At 52.2% G+C, this 22,377-nt stretch overlaps 7 protein-coding genes across 7 annotated transcripts; 4 read left to right on the top strand and 3 right to left on the bottom strand.

Annotated features, from left to right (window-relative positions):
- Positions 1 to 84: 84 nt before the first annotated feature.
- On the top strand, positions 85 to 3,627 carry POX_a00422 (uncharacterized protein; the record flags this gene model as incomplete). The annotated part of the gene is made up of 4 exons (XM_050109364.1): positions 85 to 578; positions 628 to 676; positions 734 to 1,121; positions 1,190 to 3,627. The coding sequence occupies 4 exons, from the start codon at positions 85 to 87 to the stop codon at positions 3,625 to 3,627; spliced, it is 3,369 nt and encodes a 1,122-aa protein (XP_049973132.1).
- Positions 3,628 to 3,853: 226 nt separating this feature from the next.
- POX_a00421 (uncharacterized protein) lies at positions 3,854 to 4,969 on the bottom strand (the record flags this gene model as incomplete). Its single annotated transcript, XM_050109363.1, has 3 exons — positions 3,854 to 4,490; positions 4,568 to 4,753; positions 4,830 to 4,969. 3 exons carry the CDS (start codon positions 4,967 to 4,969, stop codon positions 3,854 to 3,856), a joined length of 963 nt encoding a protein of 320 aa, XP_049973131.1.
- A 492-nt stretch (positions 4,970 to 5,461) lies between these two features.
- POX_a00420 (uncharacterized protein) lies at positions 5,462 to 9,496 on the top strand (the record flags this gene model as incomplete). Its single annotated transcript, XM_050109362.1, has 1 exon — positions 5,462 to 9,496. One exon carries the CDS (start codon positions 5,462 to 5,464, stop codon positions 9,494 to 9,496), a length of 4,035 nt encoding a protein of 1,344 aa, XP_049973130.1.
- Positions 9,497 to 10,453: 957 nt separating this feature from the next.
- POX_a00419 (uncharacterized protein) lies at positions 10,454 to 11,029 on the bottom strand (the record flags this gene model as incomplete). Its single annotated transcript, XM_050109361.1, has 2 exons — positions 10,454 to 10,734; positions 10,813 to 11,029. 2 exons carry the CDS (start codon positions 11,027 to 11,029, stop codon positions 10,454 to 10,456), a joined length of 498 nt encoding a protein of 165 aa, XP_049973129.1.
- A 1,434-nt stretch (positions 11,030 to 12,463) lies between these two features.
- On the top strand, positions 12,464 to 14,381 carry POX_a00418 (uncharacterized protein; the record flags this gene model as incomplete). The annotated part of the gene is made up of 2 exons (XM_050109360.1): positions 12,464 to 12,508; positions 13,161 to 14,381. 2 exons carry the CDS (start codon positions 12,464 to 12,466, stop codon positions 14,379 to 14,381), a joined length of 1,266 nt encoding a protein of 421 aa, XP_049973128.1.
- Positions 14,382 to 15,836: 1,455 nt separating this feature from the next.
- On the top strand, positions 15,837 to 17,897 carry POX_a00417 (AP-2 complex subunit mu; the record flags this gene model as incomplete). The annotated part of the gene is made up of 3 exons (XM_050109359.1): positions 15,837 to 16,260; positions 16,323 to 17,313; positions 17,726 to 17,897. 3 exons carry the CDS (start codon positions 15,837 to 15,839, stop codon positions 17,895 to 17,897), a joined length of 1,587 nt encoding a protein of 528 aa, XP_049973127.1.
- A 660-nt stretch (positions 17,898 to 18,557) lies between these two features.
- POX_a00416 (uncharacterized protein) lies at positions 18,558 to 19,391 on the bottom strand (the record flags this gene model as incomplete). The annotated part of the gene is made up of 1 exon (XM_050109358.1): positions 18,558 to 19,391. One exon carries the CDS (start codon positions 19,389 to 19,391, stop codon positions 18,558 to 18,560), a length of 834 nt encoding a protein of 277 aa, XP_049973126.1.
- Between the last annotated feature and the right edge of the window lie 2,986 nt (positions 19,392 to 22,377).

Below are 22,377 nucleotides of genomic sequence, written 5' to 3'. Positions count from 1 at the left end.
AATTTCGTGATTTGAGCCTGCCTCGCGCCTCGCCGTCTCGACACATATAGGAAGCTCGTGGGCACAGAGTCAGCAAGACACAAGATGCGGTGGAGTTCCTGGAGCAGCTTCGCCCTGGCCCTAGCGGTTGGCCTTTCATTGTCAGCTCCCGTGGAAGACATAGCGCGATCAAATGTTGACACCATCACTGCGGCCGAAAAAAGAGCAGTGGCAGAATCGACTGCCTTGACTGCTGATATCAGACCTACACAGGCTCCAGTAGCTTCTTCCACGATAGTTTCCGTCTCATCAACAACGGATGCAGTCACTGAAACGCCAGCAACAACAGCGGCTGAGACTTTCGCAAATTTGACAAACTCGACCACCTCCAGGACAGATCACTCCGCCGCTGTCGCAACGTCAATCCCGTCCTTGGAGGGCTCAACACCCTCGAACAGTGGCGGTCAAACGGCAACAAAGCCTGCGTTCGCTGGTGGCTTGCCTATTCAGCCACAGATCACACCAGCTTGGGGTGTTGGCGGAATACTACTTCTCCTTCTCGGGGCTGCACAGGCGTTCATCGGGATCCGCAAGAAACTGTGAGACACCCAACCTAATCGGAGGAATATCGCCATTGACCTTTGCCAGGACCCATATTTTCTTACCCACAAGCTTCAGCGCGGCCTTGGGTGTCACGGTGAGTTCGAGTGCTCTCACACAAGCCAAGCTTTGGATAGTGCTGACCGAAGTACAGGTGTTGATCGTGTATGTCATGAACCCTCCAGTAAGCAATGCCGTGCAGGGTGGCTACCTGGTCGCAGTATTCTTTACGGGGGCTGTCTTTGGAGGACTTGCCCTTATCTTTAAAGAAATCACAGAGGGCCTTGGATGTCTGCTAGGTGGTTTTTGCATCGGAATGTGGCTCTTAACTGTCAAATCGGGTGGTCTTCTGACCGATGGTGGCCAGATCACGGGCTTCCTGGTTGCATTCACGGTGGGATTTTGGTCTTTATCCTTCAGCCATTACACCCGCTTTCATGGATCCATGGTTTGCACTGCTTTCTCGGGGGCGACTGCGATCGCTCTGGGCATCGACTGCTACAGCCGGGCCGGTCTGAAAGAGTTCTGGGCCTACATCTGGGGTAAGAATACACTCATGCACAGTTTGAGACAGTCAAAACCTAAATTACGTTTGCTGACCCTCTGTTAGGCCTGAATATGGACATGTTTCCCTTGAATACGGATACTTACCCAGTTACCCGCAGTATTCGCGTTGAGCTGGCTATCACCGTGATTGTAACTGTATTCGGTGTCATCGCCCAATTACGGCTATGGAAAGTCATAAAAGCACGCCGTACCAAGGAAGCAACATCTCGGAAAGAGGCCGAGATTAAAAGTGCGGAGACAGACGCAGAAGTTGGTCGCCAACTGGAAGAAAAGAATCTTCAAGAGCGAGCCGAGTGGGAGAACACTTACGCTGGTGATTCCGCTCACAAAGCGCCTTCTATGACGGAGACAGAGCTGATGCGTCACTCTGAGACGATCTTAGATGAACGCATGTCTTCGAAAGTTGGAGGCGAAAACGGCAACGTGGTGGAGATGAAAGAGTTCCCTCACTCACAGCAAGATAAAGTGTCTCGGATTGACCAAGAGACAGGATCAGAGATTGCCGAGGGGCACGAAAGGAAGGCATTGGGTGCAAACGGCCAAGGGATAATAGCAACCTCTCTTTCCAATGACGGGCGACCAGCATCAAGCCCAGCTGTTGTATACTCTGCGCCTAACCTCCACAGAGACGACAGCTCGGAGCATGGCGCCGTGGTTGGCTCTGAGCCAGGAACTCCTCGTTCTAGGCACCGCTCAGGAATTTCACTCATGAAGCGACTTTCAGTTCGAAGCGCCAGAAACGTCGCACCAAGTGTCAACATCAAGGCAGAATCCCAATCCAGGGAGGCACTCATCACTCAAGATGACTCTTCGTCGCTCTGTGCAATTGCCGACGATGTATCCTCCATTGGTGAAATTCAAACCGACGAGCTCATCGCCGAAGAAAAACGACAAGAGCCTCTGAAAGAACTCAAAAATGAGGCAGCACCAAAGGCAATACTCGGCGAGGCGACGAATTCTGATATCAATACTCAGGCATATCGGGCTGACCCGGCCTCGTCGCGCGAAATGGCGGTTGAACCAGCTGACACAAGTGCCGTACAGCCAGCTCAGAGCGGGATGAACTTTCAAATTCATGAAGATGGTGACTCTGATGACAAAGAGAACATTCAAGTCGACAGAGCTCAGCAAGAGAACCAAGTGGCCAAGCCCGAGAATATTGTGTTGACGATTCAGTCAAGTTCCAAAGCAGAACCAGCCGTTTCTCCCCAGTCTCAAGGGCAGCCCGAAGAGACAAGTGGCCCCGAACAGGATGAGAATTTGGCGCCGTTGGAAGCTACAAAAGAGGTCCCCAAGTCGAGTGATCCAGAGCAAGAGTTTAAGTCGGGAACTCTGAAGAAAACTGAAAGTGTCAGGCTTGATGCTTCCACGATCAAAGCAATTCCCGAGCAAACCTCGTCTATTGTTAACTCATTCCGGACAAATGAATGGGCAAAACACTTAGCTGATGCAGAAACTCCCGAAATCCCAGAGATCAAAACCATGCGATCAGATCAGGATGAGCCCGAGCAGTCGACAGAAGTAACAGAGATTCCAGCCCCGGTCAACGTTGAAGGACTACTCCAGACACCGCTCAACGCTGTGCCTGCGCCACTTCGCAGCAGCTTCAGGCCAGAAACAAGTCTCGATTTATCTCATCTCCCTCCGCATGGGATCTCCGGCCTCCGATCCTCGGGGGCCTCAAAGCTGAAAGCACGAGATAGCGTGGGTAGCGCGAATGGTGCCAGATCATCTTTGTCCATGAGTAGGAACTTATCCTCTCCCTCCATCAGCCCACTGCAGGAAGCTCTCGACCAGTTCGCTTCACCTCAAAATTCTTCGACTCCGTTCCTGCCCAAGAATCATTCCAGTAGCACACTTGCTGCATCTACCTCGCCACGTTGGAGTGGACCGCCACCACTTCTTGCTGTTCGTGAAAACATGGTCAAAAACCGCGTATCCTCGACATCTCTCCGCTATGACCCGTACGGCTCAAGAAATCAGTCTCGCCTATCGGTCGTTGACCCATCTCTCATTGCCTCAACACCCTTGTCCATTCCAGAGGAGAACGTTGATCAAAACCACATAGACCCCGCTGAAGACGCCGATGAGATTCCGCTGTCCAAGCGTCGAGCTGTCTTGCAGCGACAAACTCAGCGATCTGCATCGGCAACTAGCCCCAAGATCACTGAGCCAGAGAAATCTTCTCGTCAACCCTCGGTGGAATCTGGCCGCCCTGCCGCTGTTATGGCCGCTTGGCGTCAATCCGTGCGTGATGATCTCTCCCAAAGGCGTGACTCATATTCGATTCCATCTTCGCCCCCAACTCCGGCATATCCGGAACGACCGCGGGCGTCTTGGGGCTCTGGACAACAGTCTCAGGAGAAATTAGCCGAACAGATCGACAAGACTATCGCCGATCGAATGCAGCGCGGCAGCATGACCGACTTGCACCGTCAAGCAATGCGCCGGATGCAAGCTTCTGCGAATCGCAAACTATAGCCAAACTTTCTCCAAACACTTCACGTCACTATATTCCCCTATTCGTCAGCGCGTTATGTGATTTCACACTCATTTCAGCACAAGCGCCTCCTACATACATTTTCCTTTTTTTTTTGAAAAAAAAATTGTTGCACATAATCTATAAAGATATACTAATTGAAGATACCCTGTGGAGCCACCCAAATTTCCCAAATCGATTGTTTTGAAACCAATTTGGAAGACTCAATTACTGTAAGAGATTCTTTGGAGCAATCTCGAGAAGGCGAATTACCTGCTCCAGCCGTTTCTCGTATTCCAGCAGCTCGTCGCTTGCTTGCTCCTCGGCAGATGCCTCTTCATGGGTGCTGCCCTGCTCGCTCTTCAATGCTAGCTGTGCCGAGTCCTGAAGAGCAGCACCCTCAAGTACTGTTCTCCCACTGCGTTGCATGCTCACGGACATGACATCTCGATAAAGACCAATCGTCATAGGTAGCTTGGTCGCTTCCAGACCCCCCTTAGCCATTTTTATAAATCGAGCGTCGAGCATTCGAAACTGAGCGGCCCACACGTGTGGCTCGGCGACTTCCATGGCCATCTCCCATGATGATCCATTACCGAGATTAACCGAACCACCAACGGGTACCCCAGAAGCTGCTCCAATCAAGGCAGATGAGATGCCTGCGGAGATGTCTGTTGATTTTGCTCTCGACACCATGGTTCGAGTCTGCTCCAGGACATAGACCCCGGTCAGCAGCCACACCTTGGGCCGACGAGCGAATTTCAAATTGAGCATGAACGAGCTGTTCGCTGCAGACAGCCAAAGTTTGAGTTTATGCTGTGCCTGGGGATTTGGCAATACCTGGGATTCCAGGAACAACTCAGGACTGTCCACTGTAATTTAGCAATCATCTCCGAAACTGCCTGAAAAGCAAGGCGAGTAAAGGATAAGGCATTGACATACTCCTTGAGAATCATGCGAGTCCCTTTTTCTGCGATCACAATTCGATCCTGATCTCTGTTGAATGCCAGGCCAAGGTTGACAATGTCTGCACCATCAACAGCGACTCCCGGCGAGAGACGCGACGATCCATGGAAAACGATATTTTGCGCATTGGTGGTATATGCATGCTTTTGCAATTCTTCGCTGCTATTCAAAATCTTAGCCTCACTTGGCCAGTGACACCACATAACTGACTGCCCCTAACTCTGAGCGAGGTTCATACCTGAGCGGATCGTGGGTATAGTGACGAGCAATTATTGGTTGCCAGTATTTCTCCAACACCAACGAACCCAAGGTTAATGCCTCGGGCCGCTCCCCGACACCATAGAGAAAGAAAGACGAGTCGTCATTGCCAGCACCCATTTTCTCTGCTTTTCACAAACGCTAGTGATCCGAGAGGCTGTAAGGGCAATGACCTGCCAAGGCGGGGAGTTCCAGAAATGTTTACTGACGAATTTATTAGATTGGAAATCACCAAGAGAAGCTTAGCTGAAAGGAAGAGCCGATGCTTGAAATGTCAGCATGGGTCCGAGCTGGACACGTGCGCCACGAGAGGGGTCCGTCTACGGGCTTCTCCGTGCGTTTTGGTTGCGTACTCTGCTCCCTTCAGCGGGGCACAACCCCTGCAGTCATCGCCTGCTGAAGATCCAAACGGGTAAGGATAGACGAACTACTACTATACTCTCCTCGGAGCTGCCGGGCCAAGCTGAGGTCCACCACACTTATAAGATGCGTGGGACAGCTCCACATGGTGCCGCCGTGAAAGATACGAGACCCCAGTACTTCGACATAGACTACAGCTGAACTGGAGGCTCATCGAGTCTAGCTGGCGGCTTCATTACGAGGAGCACAGGAATGGACTTTAATTATTTCCTCGGTCTATGCGGCCGGTCGCTCTTTGCAGAAGAGTATCGTGGGGACCTAGACGCGGCCGAGGATTATCTTCGCCAAACACGGCCCGATGCATCCTCACCAACGGATCTGGAAACATACGCCGAGTACCTGCGATGCTCTATGGTGTTCGAATCACTCAGAGGTCGGCCAGCCGATGCCTATGAGAGTCTTGCGAAGTTGGAAGCGCTTCTTGGGCAACTACCCAAGGAATGGGGCCTGCGGTATGCGAACTACAAGGCGCTCAATGATTATACTCGTCGTTTCCCTCCGCTTCTTCGATTCTATCACGAAAATGGGAAACCAGTCGACGTGTCGATGCTAGGAAACGTCGTGACACCTGCTCAAATCACAAGCAGTTTTTTGGAGAGCTCCACTCGCTTTGCGCCATGCAGTCTACCCCAAGATCAATCATTCTCTTTGATGCTGAGCGCCGTAATGGGGGTTCCATTCTTGATAAGAAACCTAGCATACACATACCACCCACTCAGTCCTAAAGGTCCAACAGAGGCCTCAAGAGAGAATTTGCGTGCTGAGGTCACGCAGCATTGCCAGTATTTGGGCAACTTTCGCGAGGTGGCGGACTCGCAAGGTCTGACAGGAATAGGCACGTATCTTTTCCGACTGATTGTTGAGATACATCTTGCCTGTCAGAGCCCTGCGGCAGAGAGTCTCCTGCAAGAGCTTTATCGACGATGTGAGCTCTTTGAAGACTTTGTCGGAATGGCCAACGCCAAAATCATGGAAGCCGATAGCAGATTAAGTCCTCCATTTGCCAGCCCCTTGACGCTGAACATGATCATTACCGATCCCACTACCGCAACCATGAGTGATGTCCTGTGGGGCCCTGTCGAGTCTTGCTTAAGCCACACCTATGATTCAGTCGTTCATAATCTCTACGAGTCGGCTCAACAGCTCTTCCAACGATCAGGATGCCGTCGTGGCCAAGCTGCCGTACTTTTGCGGCAGGGTTGTCTCCTTCATGATCAAGCTCGTCATGAGCGGCTTCAAGACGGAAAGCGTTGCGCTGTTCTGACCGAGGCCGAGCTCAAGTTACAAGAGGCTCTAGCCCTTTTCGGTAAAGACGAAGCAAACGTGGCATTGGCTAGGACTCATCTTGTCCTTTTGGGTATCACGAAAGGGAGTGCGGACAGAGCCAAGGTGATGTCCCTATCAATCGCAGATTGGAGTGTCAAAGCGCAGAACGAGGTGATGGCGCATTGCCTAGGAATGATCATCTCTAGATTCGCCTATCAAGAGTGGTACAAATTCTCCAATTTGGATAACGCTATTCTTGCATGGGAGTGTGCAAATACAATTTTTGAGGCTCACGGAGATATGGTCCCGCTACTTCAATCACTAGTGTGTCGAGCCCATGCACAACATGGCATGTTCAACGCCAATGCATCTCGTATCCTCATTGAGGAGGCACTCTCCAAAGTCGATGGAGTCGTCGAATGGGTCAATCGCCTGCTCGAATCAATTCCAGATACTCCTGTGGGCAACATAGACCGCACCGTCTTGTCAACAGGAAAATTCCAGATACTGAATACCCTTGACAGCGAGGTGGTCGACATTTTTCGATATAGTGAAGATCTCGAGAGATTCGATGAATGGTGTGCTAAATACTCTCATTGGCTCGAGCATGATGAAAGCTTTATTGCATTCCGCAAGCAACTAGAGACCGGCGATATCATTCAAATCACTCACGATATGCTTCCATTGTCTGAAGCCCTAATCAAAGGCATGTGGCAAAAGCATCTGACTCAGACCGCCGCCACAGTTAGATATTCTTCGGCCGAGGTCACTTTTCGTCGACTGTTGGAAGAAGGGGATGTCATCGAAGCCGAGAAGAGCTTTCGTCGTTTCATAGACGATACAACGACCTTGGAGCAAAGCTATTCCAGAGATCTTTATCGTATTCTGGCCTGCCAAATTATTGGGGACGCTAGCAAGGCTCGCGAGATTTTTGACTCGATCAGTGACGAGGAGGTTTTCGGTGGCCAATTGGGTGCACTGCGAAAGGGCGTTGGTGTGAAGGAATTCTTTGCCTCGCTGGCCCAAAACGCTATCACCTTTGCGGTCTTCGCAGGTGACCGAGAACGGTCCAGGCGGTTTATCGATATCATTATCGAAATTCAGCCGGGGTTTTTCGACGACATGGATGATGACGCAATGAGTCATGCTCATCGGCTCAGCAGCTTCGGGCAAATCATGCGCAATGAACAGCCCGAGATTAGCTTTGCAAAGCTGCTCGAGGCTCGTCGAATATTAGAAACCCGTCGCATGCAAACCTATGATCTTGATGCAAGAATAGGTAGTTCGAATAGGGGATGGGTGCCTGACGTGTATGTGAACCTTGCACGCTTGTGCCTCCGGTGGCAGCAAAACGAGGCACCCCTTGACATCCTGCTGGGCTTCGACCATGGGCATTTTGACAACATTTCGTGGGCTGAACATGCACTACTCTTTATCGAAATGAGCCGAGCACGGAGTTTACTTGATTCTCTACAGACACAGGCCAGGTTTGGGTTCAAAAGCGATGGCCATGGCAATATCGCACTCCTTTCAGAGGCGATTTACAAGAGGCGTCTGTTGAGGTCATTACTTGCTGAATCTAGACTGAGTTCGGAACAGCATGCTGAGGTAACTCAGTTGCGCAAGGACCTTGAAGACCTCGAGCAGGGAGGGAAGTTGACCCATACAACGGCTTTTATCGAGAAAGCCGATTCCCTCACGGAACCCAAATTTCTCTTTCAGAGCATCGGCTTGACTGAACTCGTGATCGAGACAACATTCACGCCCCGTGGATGTGTTTCATTTGCGATTACATCCGACGGAATTCAGCGCACACATCAGGGAACCACCAATTCGGCCGCCATGCGGCGACTGGCCATGCAAGTGATGCAGATCTTGCAAGTCTTGACTGGATATGCTGGCCCAGAAGAAGAAAGCCGAAAAGAAAGGCTCAGTGAACTGACCAGGCAGATTTCTGCCATATTGCTGGAGCCCTTTGAAGATATTCTCCGAGCAAGAAAGCACGTTATTTTCTCCGTATCCGATCCTTTGACGGCTTTCCCATTCGCTTGTCTTCCTTTCGATGAGCAACCACTCATCTTGCATGCAGGAGTCTCGCAAATCCCAAGCCTTACAGTCCTTCATCACCTTGCACAGCGGAAGTCAGTCTCACAAACCCCAACGATTTCCGTAATTGCCAAGTCGCCCGTCGAGGATATGAATTCAAACCAGAACCACGAATCCAAAGAAGACAGCCTCTACATGGCAGGGATCGAGGCCGTGAAGATTGCGCGCATCTTCGGAACAACACCAATCGAGGCATCTCACATGACTCGGGATGAGTTTCGCAAACATCTTCAAGGCAACTCCTTGATCTTGCACGTTGGAACGCACGGAAACCTCAATCATCGTCAACCTCTCCTATCATCCATTTCGATTGGCGAAGCAGACCAGTTCCGAGTCATCGACATGTCCGCCATTCACAGCAATGTTCATCTACTGGTTTTTGCGGCCTGTCTCAGTGGTCTCGGCAAAGCCACCTTCACCAGCGAAGTCCTTGGATTCTCCCATGTCGTCTTGAGTACCGGCTGCCAGGCATATATCGGCTCACTTTGGAAAGTGAGTGACTTTGGCTCCATGTTGATCATGACACTATTCTATCGCCATCTCAAAGCGAGTCCGCATATGCCCATTGCAGAGCTTCTGCAAATGGCCCAAATCGAGGTATTTAAGCTCAATGAGCGGAGTGCGGGTGAACTTTTGGACGAAATAATGGAGAATTGGTCCCAAAGGGAACAGAATGGATTTTCGGCAGCCGACTTTGTGCCCGAAGCGGAGTATTTGATTCTCACGTTACGCATGGTACTTGACCAGCTGGATTGGACGAGTCCCTTTTTTTGGGCACCTTTTACGTTGATGGGTTATGGAGGGTTTTGTTTTGTGCACGAGGATCGAGGATCCTCCCAACCGGACAGCTTTTGACATACTGGACCGAGGTGGATGAGGTGAGAGGAGTGTTTCTGATGCATGTATTTTGTCTCGAACAAATAGAGGACCCGTCAGCCAACCTTACAGTTCCATAAAGTATTTCCTTTGAAGAGAAAAAGAAAAAGAGGGATAAGATGGCGTAAGAATGAAGGTGATCTGAGCGAGATACCGATTAGCTGTCCAACCAGTAGCACGATGCAATCTCTTTGTATGTTATCCATCTCGCTTTCACATCTGAGACTTGTATCCAGGGAGAAGTGCCTACTGGCTGAGCGGTTCAGTGATTACAAGCTTATCGCCCTGGGAGATTGAGGTAGAGATTCCCAGAATTATAGGCTAAGCAGTAGGTAGGATAACTAGGCTGAAAGAAAATTCATAAGAAATGATACTAGAGTTCGATTTCTCACAGGCGCTTGATTTGCGCGTGATAAGGAGTGACAGAATATGAAAGCCGCAAAAAAAAGCACCTTCAAGCAATCGGCCACGATGTTAAATCATGGGCCAGCATACCAGGCACTGTTGGAAGTGGACCTGGAAATACAAAGGGGAAAGAGCAGATGAATGAGGCAGACAGAAATGACTGAGATGAATCCAGTTTTGGAGTGGAGCAACAGTCACTGGAGGAGCTTCTCGCCAGAGAGATCCATGTGCCATGTGGATGCCTCCTAAGAAGACCTCGAATGGAGGGCCTGAAAAATAGAGATTTCCCACAACCTCCCCCCGATATCCACAAGACAGTCAACGTGAGGAAACCTTTCCTGCCACAGTAACCGCTGGATACCAGCCTAAAAAGACTCCTCATTTCCCGACGCAAGGCATCCATGGCACTGTTGGATGCCTCTGCGTCGGGCCTTGAAGAGTCTTTTTAGAAGGTATACAACCGCAACAATAACCGCAAAGGTTAGGTTGATGTCTCTCCTCTGGGGCTCTGGGGTCCCACTCAATCCCGATCTAGTATTCCAGGGCGTCTAAGCGCTGGGTTAGATCCGGATTTCTGTCAGCAAGTGGAATTCCCATCCGCTGAGCCGAAGCGCAGACAGTCTCCAGCTTCTTGCCGCTGTCGAGCCATATTGCTGCGATGAGCGCTTCCACTGCGGTAGCCATTTGATCACTGGAACAGTGACCCTGGCAAGACTGAGAAATACGCAAATAATTGTCAAGCCCTCGGGCGAATCCCTGCCTTGCGATGAATGACTTGGACGCCCATTTTTGGCGTTCACGGTCCATCAGCTCTATCCGAACATCATCAGTATCGGGCAGGCTGGATGACACACAGGATCGTCCACCTCATGCGATGACAAGATGCATACCTTTCCCCAGACCGGTATCGTGAGCCGTGTCCACTATGACGAGATTTAGGACGGTCGCACCGGGCACTGCCAGTCGGTCGTTCGTCCCATGAGGGGCGAACTCGCATCCTTTCGCGGTGAGGGCGCGTAAAAGATACCCTTCATTTTCAAATCTGTACCCGACTATCTCCTCAACCGCACTTTTCTCTTGGACAGAGAATGAAGAATGACGAGACATAGCTGTCACCAAAGATAGGTCAAGATGATTGGATGGATGAGAACGTTGAGACCAGAAGAAATTAAGCGGTATGATTGCGATGATGGAAAAGAAACGAAGACGAACGGTATTTCATAAGGGGGGGAGGTCTACCTTTTTATTTCAGGGTGCCTGGTGAGCCAAACCCTCGACCCTCGATCAGCCCTGGGAATCTACCCCGAATGCTGCACGTCTGCACCGAGATCGCCAAAGATCAAAGGAGAAACCGCAACCAGTGAAGGTGTTGGTGAGGCGTCCAGCACCGACGGTATCCTCGCTTTGGTGTCCTCGGTGCAAACCAACTATTGGCAGGGGCTGTCGAGGATTTCATTCGAGGCGTTCACTCCACCCTCTCTCGGTTGTCTTCTTTGGCTCTCTGTGATCCGCGATCCTGGCTGTGAGGATGCCTGAGGGCTTCTCAGGTCACTTTGGAAGAGGAAGGGGCCCGGGGCTGTGCAATACACGCAACAACCTCAACCACGCGCTATGACGAAAAGACAAAACCGAAAACCCGTGGCCATTGGTACATCGCGTCCGCCGAGACTAGGTTCTTGAGGCACCACGGTCATGTCGGAGCAGAGGGTTTGCTGCGCTGGACTTGAATCAGTGACATGGATCCCTGATTTGGCCGGGGGGAAGAGTCAGAGAATGAGTATTGGATGAACTCAGGAGCGTCGATCAATTTTGGCTCTCCAGATTCCGCGGTTGCCTAGATGGAGAGCTCGAATCTTGTCTTGAATACCTGCATCTTCCATGCAAGGCTTGGAGGCGTTGTACAAACGGAAGGAAATCATTCGACCAGTTGACCACGGGGCGTCAACGGTTCATCCCGACGTTTCTGAGTCAAGTTGACTGGTGCCAGCAATGCGACCAACACACCGGTTGACGAGGCTGAACTCGGGGCTAACACGCTCTTGGCCACTCGAGTTGGCGGCTATTTTCACAGCTGCACCTCGATATTGTACAATCGATCAACCGGCATGAAGCTGGAGGATGCCTTCAGAGATTGACGAATGCGATGCGGATGGAGGGACTGCTGGATGGGCTGGCTCGATAGCTATTGATGATCGACCCGATCTGGTTCCACGCGTGTAGACCATCATAGGGCAGTGTCTCCTGTTGACTAATTGACCAGGAAGGGTCCAGTAGACGTATATGTTTGCCTGTTCGATGACTGACGCAGCATCACGGTAGCCGATATACTCTCTCCCTTGGTCGAAAACTGCTCTTCTCCAGTCCTGAAACATTACAACCGACGATGGACCAACTGTTTGTTTGTCCCACGAGGACGTTTCACTCTTTCCCCGTGGAGCTATAAACGAACTCGTTGGTGTAGTTGCACAAATCTTCAGCTGGATTTATCTTTTTTTCCTGGTCGAGTGGAAGAATCGCAACCTCGGATCTCTCCTCCTCATCATGGTCTATCCCCGCGCCCGAGTTCCGATGGATCTGCGACACATCGTGGATCATCAGACGAGGCGATCCCAGGTCTAGACCAAGTCCAATTGAACAACGGACTCCCTTTCCATGGTCATTGCTGTCATTCGGTTTCAGGTGAATTGTTGCCTTGTCTTTGTGCCCATTTTCCATTCTCCAGGATACAAACAGGATCATTCTCGGGTCTGCGAATTGCGCCTGGTTGATTCAGCAAGACCCATTCATTTTGGGGCCGCGATGACGGAGCGGCGTTGCGTATCCATTTTGAACGCTGGCTCGACTGGATTTCCAGCGCATCTCATCCAGCTTCTCAACTGCGTTCCTTTATGATCGTCTTTGACTTGTCTTTTCTCTTCACTCGTTTTCTAACCTCGACTATACACTCATTCCTGTGCGAATCATCTCTCTCTCTCTCTTTCTTTCCTTTCAACTGCCTCCCGAATTTTATTTTTTGCACAGTCCTCCCTCCTCATTCATTTGTCCCGCATTTCCAAACTTTGCAGCCGCATTGACCACAACCACCTTCTCCTTGCGCAGCTTTTTTCGTTCACGACTCTCCCTCTCCACCTTTTCTCCTCTCTCTCTCTCCCTCTCCCTTTTGCTGTTTCCGATTTCCCATTCCCGTGTGGGGAATTCGGTTTCTCCCCTCAAAACGGCGTCCTTTGCAATCCCTCAGCCTCGATCGAGGGACTTTGACTCCAATTCTCTTCGTCTCTTATCCCGACAAGCCACCGTCGAGCGGGACTCCTTTGGATCTCAGCGGTCCGAGTCTCTTGGAGTCCGTGACCATCGCCCCGTCGAGGCGACTTCGCCGTTTGCTCGCACTCGACGACCGTGTGTCCCACTCGCACCGCCCTCCTCGTTCCCGGCCATTCTTCGTCCTCCGGCCGTTCGACTCGCCAATCCGGTGAACCACGTCCCGCGCATCACCCCAATCACCATCGCGGCCCACCCCTCGGACGAGAGCCTGCCCCGAGGTCTGCCGCGCGACGCCTTCCCCCTCCTGACCGTGCCTGAACGTCGGCGTAGTCGCTTGACTCCATCGCCCATCTCGCCGACCAGCTTGACCGTCGAGCGCAGCCAAGGAGAGACGGAGAGTGGACACACCAGCATCGCCTTACCCCCGCGGGTCCAGCGTAACGATTCCTTTCTCTCTACCGACATGGCCTTTGCAGGGAGCGCCGCCCGAGAGGTAGAGAATCTGCGCCCACCGGAGGAGGTGCATCTCGGGCAAGATGGCCATCGTCGCCGGGAGGAAAATCGACCTCCCCGCCACGCCCCCTCGCAGACCTCTCTCCGTTCCCAATCCCAGATCGCCTCGGTGCCCTCCATCACAGGCCAGCCGCCTCCCGACGTCGCCGACGAACTGGCATGGGGCCCTGCGCACCCATGCTATCCGCACTTCAACCCCCACGTCCCTATCGGCTCGCAGGAATATCTCACCACCCGTGTCATTCGCATCCGCCGGGACTGGATGATCAAGGGGGACCTGGCGCCCACCTTGTCCAACCTCTATCCGGAGATCCTGGACCCCTTGTTGCCGGAGCAAGAGTTTCGCCGCGTGATTGCGACCATCAACGAGGGCCTGATCCAGGCCTTTGACCCGTTTAGCGTCCGAAACTGGTTGGACGGGGCCCTGGGACTCTTGACGGGGTGGATCTGGGATGATCTCAATGCCCCGGGTGTCAAACGCCAGCTGCAGCAGGTGGAATCCTGGATCGAGAGCTGGAATCGGGACGTCGGCGCCAAAGACGGAGTGCATATCTGGAGTCTTCGACGGACCGCGTACATGTCTTTGGACATACAGATCCCCGATCCCAAAGTCGGCATTGCGCCGAGTGAAGGTCCCTCGATGCCCAATACCAGACCCAGCACGGGGGTAGGGCCGGGCGTTTGACGGGACCTCCGTCAATCTCCTCCTTTTTCCCTCTCTCTCTTCTTTTTTCTTGTTCCATACTTGTATTATTGGCCGTATATCTCCCCCTTTGTAATCTCTCTGTTGATTGTTCTGGCTCGCAATTTGGGCTTCTTGCATGATATCCCCTGCCCCTGGCTCGGCGGCTTCCTTTTCCTTTTCGACCCTTTTTTTTGCATTGATCCTTTGCTGGCGGACGGTTTCTTGTTCGACCTGAGCATGTCGCCATACCTTCTTCCACATTGCATCTTCAGCGAGCATCTTTCATTTTTCCCCTTCTCTAATCTGACTTTTCGGGCTGGGGGAAGCTCATGCTCCCCGTTGTTCATATCAATTCACATACTGGCGCGTCGATCGAGGCGGCATCACAGCTTTTTATCTTCTTTCTCTCCGTTCGGTTCATCGACAACGTGGCTATCGGCCGAGACTCTCATCTCGCCCAAAACGGTGCTAATTGTGCCCTTCATGCCACGATGCGAAGCGACGCCCTAGCAACGGGCAGAATCTCACTTGCGGCCGAATCCTGCCCTCTTGACTTGCTCACACTGGGGGTCTATTCTGTTACTCCCAAAATACGTCCTGATTGAGGAGGAATATTGTAATGTGTGAATGCTCTTGATCGTACCCAACACTCTCGCTCGCTCTCGCACGGCCTCTGAGATCGGAAGGAGACTCGTGCTGTAAGACTCCCACTCTTTACCCACGACACGCAGCACCAGAACGAGAGCTTTTCGCCTCTAAGGTCTGGATGTCTTCTCAGATGACCATCTCCAGTGGGTCCCCTGGTGGTTTGTGCCTTGGCAATGCCACGTGCGTCCTGGGGCTAATTCATTCACCACCAATGGAGGGCGCTTCCGGTGGCACTTGAAAGCGATATGCAACGTTGGAAGGAGTAAAAGAGTCCACTGTACCCGGACAAGGCATTGCGACCGATATTGTTGAGAACAAAATCCGAGTCACATTCGTCTATTCCACCCAATTGCTATATTGCGTAGTCCACGAGCTGATGAAGCCGATGGCCATCAAGTCTCCCGTGACGGTGGTCCATTCCAGATTACCGCGGGCGATCAAGGTGGGGGGGGGTTTTATTTTATGAAACGATCCAACCCACTGCATGCATTTGATCTTTCGAGTAGCATTTCCAACTCCAGAGATCCCGCCAACCGCATCTCCATCCACCAAATCCGCAGTCAAATGGAGTTTCAGTCCCTCTGCAGAGAGTTAAGAGTCAAGAGTGGAAGAGTGCATCTGGTCCAGTCCCAAAGCAGATCCACTCGGCCCAGGCGGTGTCGATCTCACCCCCACATCCAAGTCTCTCCCCCCCTCGGTCGAGCTCCCCCGACTGTCGGACGGCCGAACGAGACGGACATTTTTCCTTCTGCTCTCCTCAACCTCTCTCCCCCCTGAAAAAAAAGCCCCCATATCGCCCTGGTCATCATGCTGTCGGGGATCCTGGTGTTCAATCAAAAGGGCGAGAATCTCATCTTTCGCGCCTTTCGCAGCGACTGTCGTCCCCGTTTGGCAGACATCTTTCGCATCCAAGTCATCGCCAATCCTCAAGTCCGCTCCCCGATTTTGACCCTGGGCTCGACCACCTTCAGCCATGTCAAACACGAGAATATCTACTTGGTCGCCGTGACCAAAAGTAATGCCAATGCTGCGCTGGTCTTTGAATTCCTCTATCGTCTCATCGTGCTCGGTCGGAGCTACTTTGGCAAGTTTGACGAAGAGGCCGTCAAGAATAATTTCGTGTTGATTTACGAATTGCTGGATGGTGAGCAATGCGATCCATGGCCCGTTCAGGGGGCCAGCACCTCTGAGCCTCTCTCCTCCCAATCTCTCTTTGCTTTTTTCCAGATTCGTATGAAACTGGTGGCTGACCAGTGGGTTGCTGCTTTTTTGCTTCTCTGCTTTCCTTTCCAGAGATCCTCGACTTTGGCTATCCTCAAAATACCGAGACAGATACGTTAAAAATGTACATCACAACGGAAGGGGTCAAGTCCGACATCGCCAATTCGCCCTCGGATTCCTCCCGCATTACACAGCAAGCTACCGGCGCTCTCTCCTGGCGACGGTCGGACATCAAGTACCGGAAAAACGAAGCGTTTGTCGACGTGATCGAAGATGTCAACCTGCTCATGTCCGCGACGGGGACGGTGCTTCGCGCCGACGTGAACGGGCAGATCGTCATGCGAGCCTATCTCTCCGGAACCCCCGAGTGCAAGTTTGGGCTGAACGACCGCCTCCTCCTCGACCCGGGCACCACGTCCGGAGCGAACGGTGGTCGCAGCGGCGGCGGCAGCTCGGGACACAAACAGTCCACCCGAGCGGCGGCGGGCTCGGTCACGTTGGAAGATTGTCAATTCCACCAGTGTGTGAAATTGGGCCGCTTCGACGCGGATCGCATCATCTCGTTTGTGCCGCCGGACGGGGAGTTTGAGTTGATGCGCTACCGCGCCACCGAGAATGTCAATCTGCCGTTCAAGGTGCATCCGATTGTGCGCGAAATCGGCACCACCAAGGTTGAATACAGCGTGGCGATCAAAGCCAACTATAGCTCGAAATTATTTGCGACCAACGTGGTGGTGCGGATCCCCACCCCTCTGAACACGGCCAAGACGACCGAGCGCACGAGTCAGGGTCGCGCCAAGTACGAGCCGGAGCAGAACAACATCGTGTGGAAGATTCCACGCTTCTCGGGCCAGAGCGAATATGTTCTCAATGCGGAAGCGACCCTCTCGGCGATGACGCACCAAAAGGCCTGGAGTCGACCCCCCCTCAGCCTCTCCTTTAGCATCCTGATGTTCACCTCATCAGGTCTGCTGGTGCGATACCTCAAGGTCTTTGAAAAGAGCAATTACAGTTCGGTCAAGTGGGTGCGCTACATGACTCGAGCCGGTAGTTACGAGATCCGGTACGTAAAGAGCTTTCAATCGTCACTTGGGAAAAATCCCTCCATACCAGAAATTCACTAACCCGCCATCTTTCTCCGTGTTTTGCAGCTTTTAAACAAAAAAAAACAAAGCAACAACAATGGCCTCAACTACCCCTTTCCCCCCATCCTACCAATTCTTGCATAGACCGGTTTGCTGTCTGTCCATTTTTGCCCTTTGAAAGATATCGGACGAGGAGTTTTGGCGTCAACGGCTATAGTTTGAATTCCTCTTCCTCCCCCTCCTGTGACAGTACATATTATTTCACTTTTCACGCGGCACATAATCTCATCATCTGGGCAATTGAAAAGCCAGCGTGCTCGTTCGTACACTGCCCACTTCCACCAATAAATGAGCTTGAAAAGGCCAGACTCTAGGATACCTACAGGCTAGAGCCTGGCGAGTCATTCCTCCCTTCACCGTCACCATCTACGCGACTCTATACGATCTCCAAGAATCAGTCATTCTGAACCGAATGGTCCCCCCCCCCCCCCCCCCCCCCCCCAAAGTACTCGACTACGAGAGAGGTATCGATACAACGAAATCAGGTCTAGTCGAGAGTTAGAAACGGGAGCGTAGATGGAGACTGCTCGTGAAGATTGTGGGGGGTGAGTCCTCGAGGGAGAGAGGCCTGAGGCTTTGAAGCGAATACGAGACGGGACCAATTGCTTTCCCATGGCAACAACGTTGTTATTGTTATTGTTTGGTTTTGGGTCAAGTACAGATTTCTCATTCGGGGAAATGGTTGATTGTGAGTACCAAAAATATATTACAAAATATATAGATCGATTCATGGCAAAAAGGAGGTTTAGTAATAACAGTGCATCGTGGTAAATGCAATCGCTTTTCAATGTGGTATCCTCGAATATGGTACAATTTCCCAAGTAATATGGACGGGCCAGGATGAGACAAATAGTAATACAGAGCTCGCAGAGCCTCGACAGGAGCAGGACAGGATGTGCAAACAGACAGGCCGACGGGGCCGAATCAAAAGTAGAAACAACACAGAAAAAAACTGGGGGGAATAGGAGAATCTCACATAGCCAGATGCGAAATTCACAAGATACAGAACGCTTGCACCAACAAGAGGGTGGTGCTTGAACAAAACAGCACCGTACCGAGTCAAAGACTGCGATACCAAAGACATGACAGATACATTAGAGGGTCGTGATGTACAAGAAAGGGTATGAAAAAGCGGTATTGGAAAATCAGAAGGAGGACGAGATTACTCCTCGCGCCGAAGACCGATCTGACCTGCTCCCATCAAATTATTCCATTGACGTTGGATATCCGCACCATTTTGGCGGCCCATTTGCCGGGCGCACTCGTCCCATTCTTGCTGGGAGAGTCGGAATCGGTCCAGAACAATTTCAACCAAGCGTTGATTCTCGTGGGCTTGGCAGGATGGATAGGTCTGTTGGGTGGTCTCCTCGGGCTCTTCAATCGAAGGCAGGGCGGCATCGGGGTCAATGCGCGCCATGGCCTCCTCGATGCCGGGCAAAAGTTGCCGTCGCGGTGGAGATGGGGGTGACTGAGTGATGGGTGGAGAATGTAAGGAGTAGAAGTCGGTTGAGGAGAGTCCGAGAGGAAGTTCGTATGGCATGTGACGGTGACGTTTGGGTGTGGATAAAGGACGACCGAAATCGGCATCGCTGTCCTCATCGTCCCATTCCGCGCGGCGGCGCTTGGTGGAGTTGCGCGGCACGCGCGCGGGAGCCGACGGGGGCGGTGGTGGTGTGGAGGCCGCCGTCGTCGGTGGAGGCGTGGGACGGGGTGACGCAGGTCGTGCGACTTTGCGCGTCCGCGGCGAGCGACGCGGCTGGGAGATGGCCAACGGGCTCTGAAGGCGCTGCGACTTCGACGTCTGTCGAGGAGAGGGTGCGGGAGAACCGTTCAAGAGTGCTTGGAGAGCGCGACAGGTACCCAACAGACCATTGCCGGCCGGGTATGCTGGATCGGAGGAAGAAGACGAAGGAGGAGGAGGGGTTGAGAAGAGGCGATTGGGCGTGAAGCGAGACGACCGGCGCACGTCGCAAGAAAGAGCGGAAGGTAGCAGCATGATTGCGAAAGGTAAGCGTGATTTGATGACGGCGGGTCGCGTACGTGCGCAAGGGCGAAATTGACGTCGCGCGAGAGATGGGGAAGGGGAGCGAAAACGAAGAGCGATGGATTTGTCTGAGAGATAGCGATGTCGCAAAGGATTGCGCAAAGTGGAAATTGATGCGCGAGGATGCGCCGGAGGGTGTAAGTTGGCGCGATGAGTGGATAAGAGAGTCGAGAAAGAGTGGATGAGGTTTGTATCAAGAAGCGCTTCTTATCCCGTTCGATGCGATGGAAATGCGACCAGTGTCACCCGGTGGAATGGATGGAAGAAGCGCGGCTGGAGAGAATGTTGCGAGGGAAAGGAAAGAATGGCCGGAGGACTAGTGGGGGGTGGCGAGGGAGAATGCGCGATAAAAGGAAAAATGGGCCCAAAACCGCAAACGGGCAAGCGAGCGGAAAATGTCAGAGCTCCACTTTTTGCCTCTTTTCGGGGACCCGATGGACCCGATGGCAGGAACAAAATAAATGATGACAATCAATATCAATAATAGTAACAATCCTGGATAAGAATCAATGTCTAGCCCGTCGTCCAATCTAATGACTCGATTGGCAAAACGGATGCGGGAGACAACCCCAGAGGTAGTCAGTCTCGACTGTGGAGTACAGTTTGTTTGAATCGATCTGAAAGAAACCAAAGCGTAGGCACTTGGCGCAGCGGACAAAGCAGCGTTTTCCACTCAAGGTTTGCGATTCAAATTGGAGATAAAAATAGGATTCTGGATGATAATGATGATGATGATCGTGGCCTTTGATGAAAGAGAGAGAGAGAGAGCGTAAGAGTGAAGGAGAGGGTGATGTGACTTTTGCCTCAGGCTGACAGGCAGACTACCAGAAAAAAATAAAAATAAACAAATCCAGTAATCAATCCGAGTGGTGCGCAACGAGTGACGATGGTAGAGGGAACTTTGCTGCTGCAAGAGTAGTCTGTCTCTTCCTTCTCCGAGTGTAGTTCGCCTTGTTCTTTCGTTCCCTCTGACCCAGGAGCATTCCCTCTCCTTTTTATCCTACAACGGGTGACTCTTCTCCTTCTGTTCCTTCTGAACCCCTCGGGATATGGTGGTGCTCGTGGGTGATCCCCCAGTGAGACACCCTCTCAAGGAGGCCAGATCGAGGGATGCCGAACGCAAGGCAACAGCACCATCCAGCCGACGAGACGTGCACGAGGGAGCCCCCCCCCCCCCCCCGAACACGACTCACGACGCCAATGACCGTGTGGGCGTGTTCGTGCGTGTTTCTGCAGTGGTGGCTTTTTCCCCGGGATCGTGCACTGATCCATGCTCCCTGAGGATCTTTCACGGTCCATTACATTTCCTGATTCGGCCGACCACCCGCCATCCTCCCAGTCGCAGTGTAGATAGCGTAGCCTGCGGGTTGGATTGCCAGAGTATACAGTCGCATCAATTTCTCGTGGTATGATCATATCAGATAGCTGGACTCGACGCTCTCATTGTGAATCCATGATCGGCATCATTATGACCGTATTTCTTCAGCACAACAGAAAAAGAAAAAGCAAAGGTACCAGATTGGAACCCATCTCAGGCTGAAGGCGCTAGTGCGACTGGTGATGCAATGGCCATGACGTGCAGGCTCATGCGATGGCTCTCGGCGGACGACCTCATCATGCTGGATCGGTGCTATTTTTTTTTCTTGATCTTCGTTCGGCCATTGCATCATGTGGCGACCGGCTACATTTTAATCATCCATTGCAACCGCTCAATCTTTGCTCAGGAGATGACGGGAGGCCAGTTGACGGTGATTTCGTCCCTAGAGACCTTCCCCTCCGGCCCTGGAGGGTGAACTGGCAGGCAGACCTGTGAACATGCTACTGTAGTCCTAGATTACCGCCTCCGCTGAGTACACTATCCATCGCCTCTGTAGTATGGAGTGTACCCTCTCATTCCTCCAAATCTCCTTGACGAGGGTCAAACGAGGTCCGAATGTCTCTGATGAGTTTGCTCCTGCTGGGAATTCCTGTCGCAGGCTGCTTTCTCTTCCCCCTTGAGACTCCAACGGGAATGAAACGCGCCCGCGTGTCGCGTGTCCGTCGCGTGTCCATCGCGTGCGTCACGCGTGGCAGACGCGCAGAGCGCGTCTGCCGGGGGCTTAATCAGGCCAATCAGAGATGCCCTATGTCACATGTCTCAGACTTGCGTTCTGCTCAGCCCTGACCGTGAAGATGGCTGACATTCCAATCGGTTCTCGTGGAATGATTGGAGATCTGCGGTCTGGGCTTCTTGAAGTCTCGGGTGTGAGTGAAGGGAGCACTTTGTGCTGACTGCAGTCTACAGAGTGCCGAAGCCGTCTTTCAATAGCCGGATATCTGCAAGGTTGCTGTTAGTTTGTCTGTCCTCATGGCATACGGGCAGACAGAATCAGGCGCGTAAAGAAGTACAATAGGTCATGTTACTGAAGTATACTATTTGACAAGGTAATTTAGCCCTAACCAGTGTTCCATTACAAGACTCGTGGCCGGCCATCTCAGAGACTTCCTGGTCCGCTGCCTCTGCCGGACGTCAGAGGCCTACGAGGCCGCATCACTTGTCCTTCCCCATTCATGACAATGTATCTTCGAGCAGATCAGGGAGTGAACTCAACTTGTTCCTTGTTCGTCAAAAAGAATCCTTTGGAGTAAAGAAAGACCTTTGTCTGGCGCGACCAAAGTCCCTTTTTTTTCCCTTTCCCTTTGTCTACCCTCCTTGCATCGACTGCCCTCGAGCGTTCTTCCATCACGAACCAGCAATCTGAGCCGTGGTTTTGACTGCAGTACTCCGGGATCGACCCGCCACGGTCCTCGTGGCTTTGTTCCTATCTCGCATGACGATCATGCACACCATCAGCATGCCGAATGGCGGGCGTGCAGCATTCATGCTTCCATCACAGCTCATGGCAGGGCCATCAATCCCGTCCACGATTCTGACCGGTACAATCCACGTTCTTCGAGT

The sequence above is a fragment of the Penicillium oxalicum genome, chromosome I (genome assembly GCF_001723175.1).
Source record: "Penicillium oxalicum strain HP7-1 chromosome I, whole genome shotgun sequence".
Lineage (NCBI taxonomy): Eukaryota > Fungi > Ascomycota > Eurotiomycetes > Eurotiales > Aspergillaceae > Penicillium > Penicillium oxalicum.
This window is presented reverse-complemented; position numbering and strand designations above follow the sequence as displayed.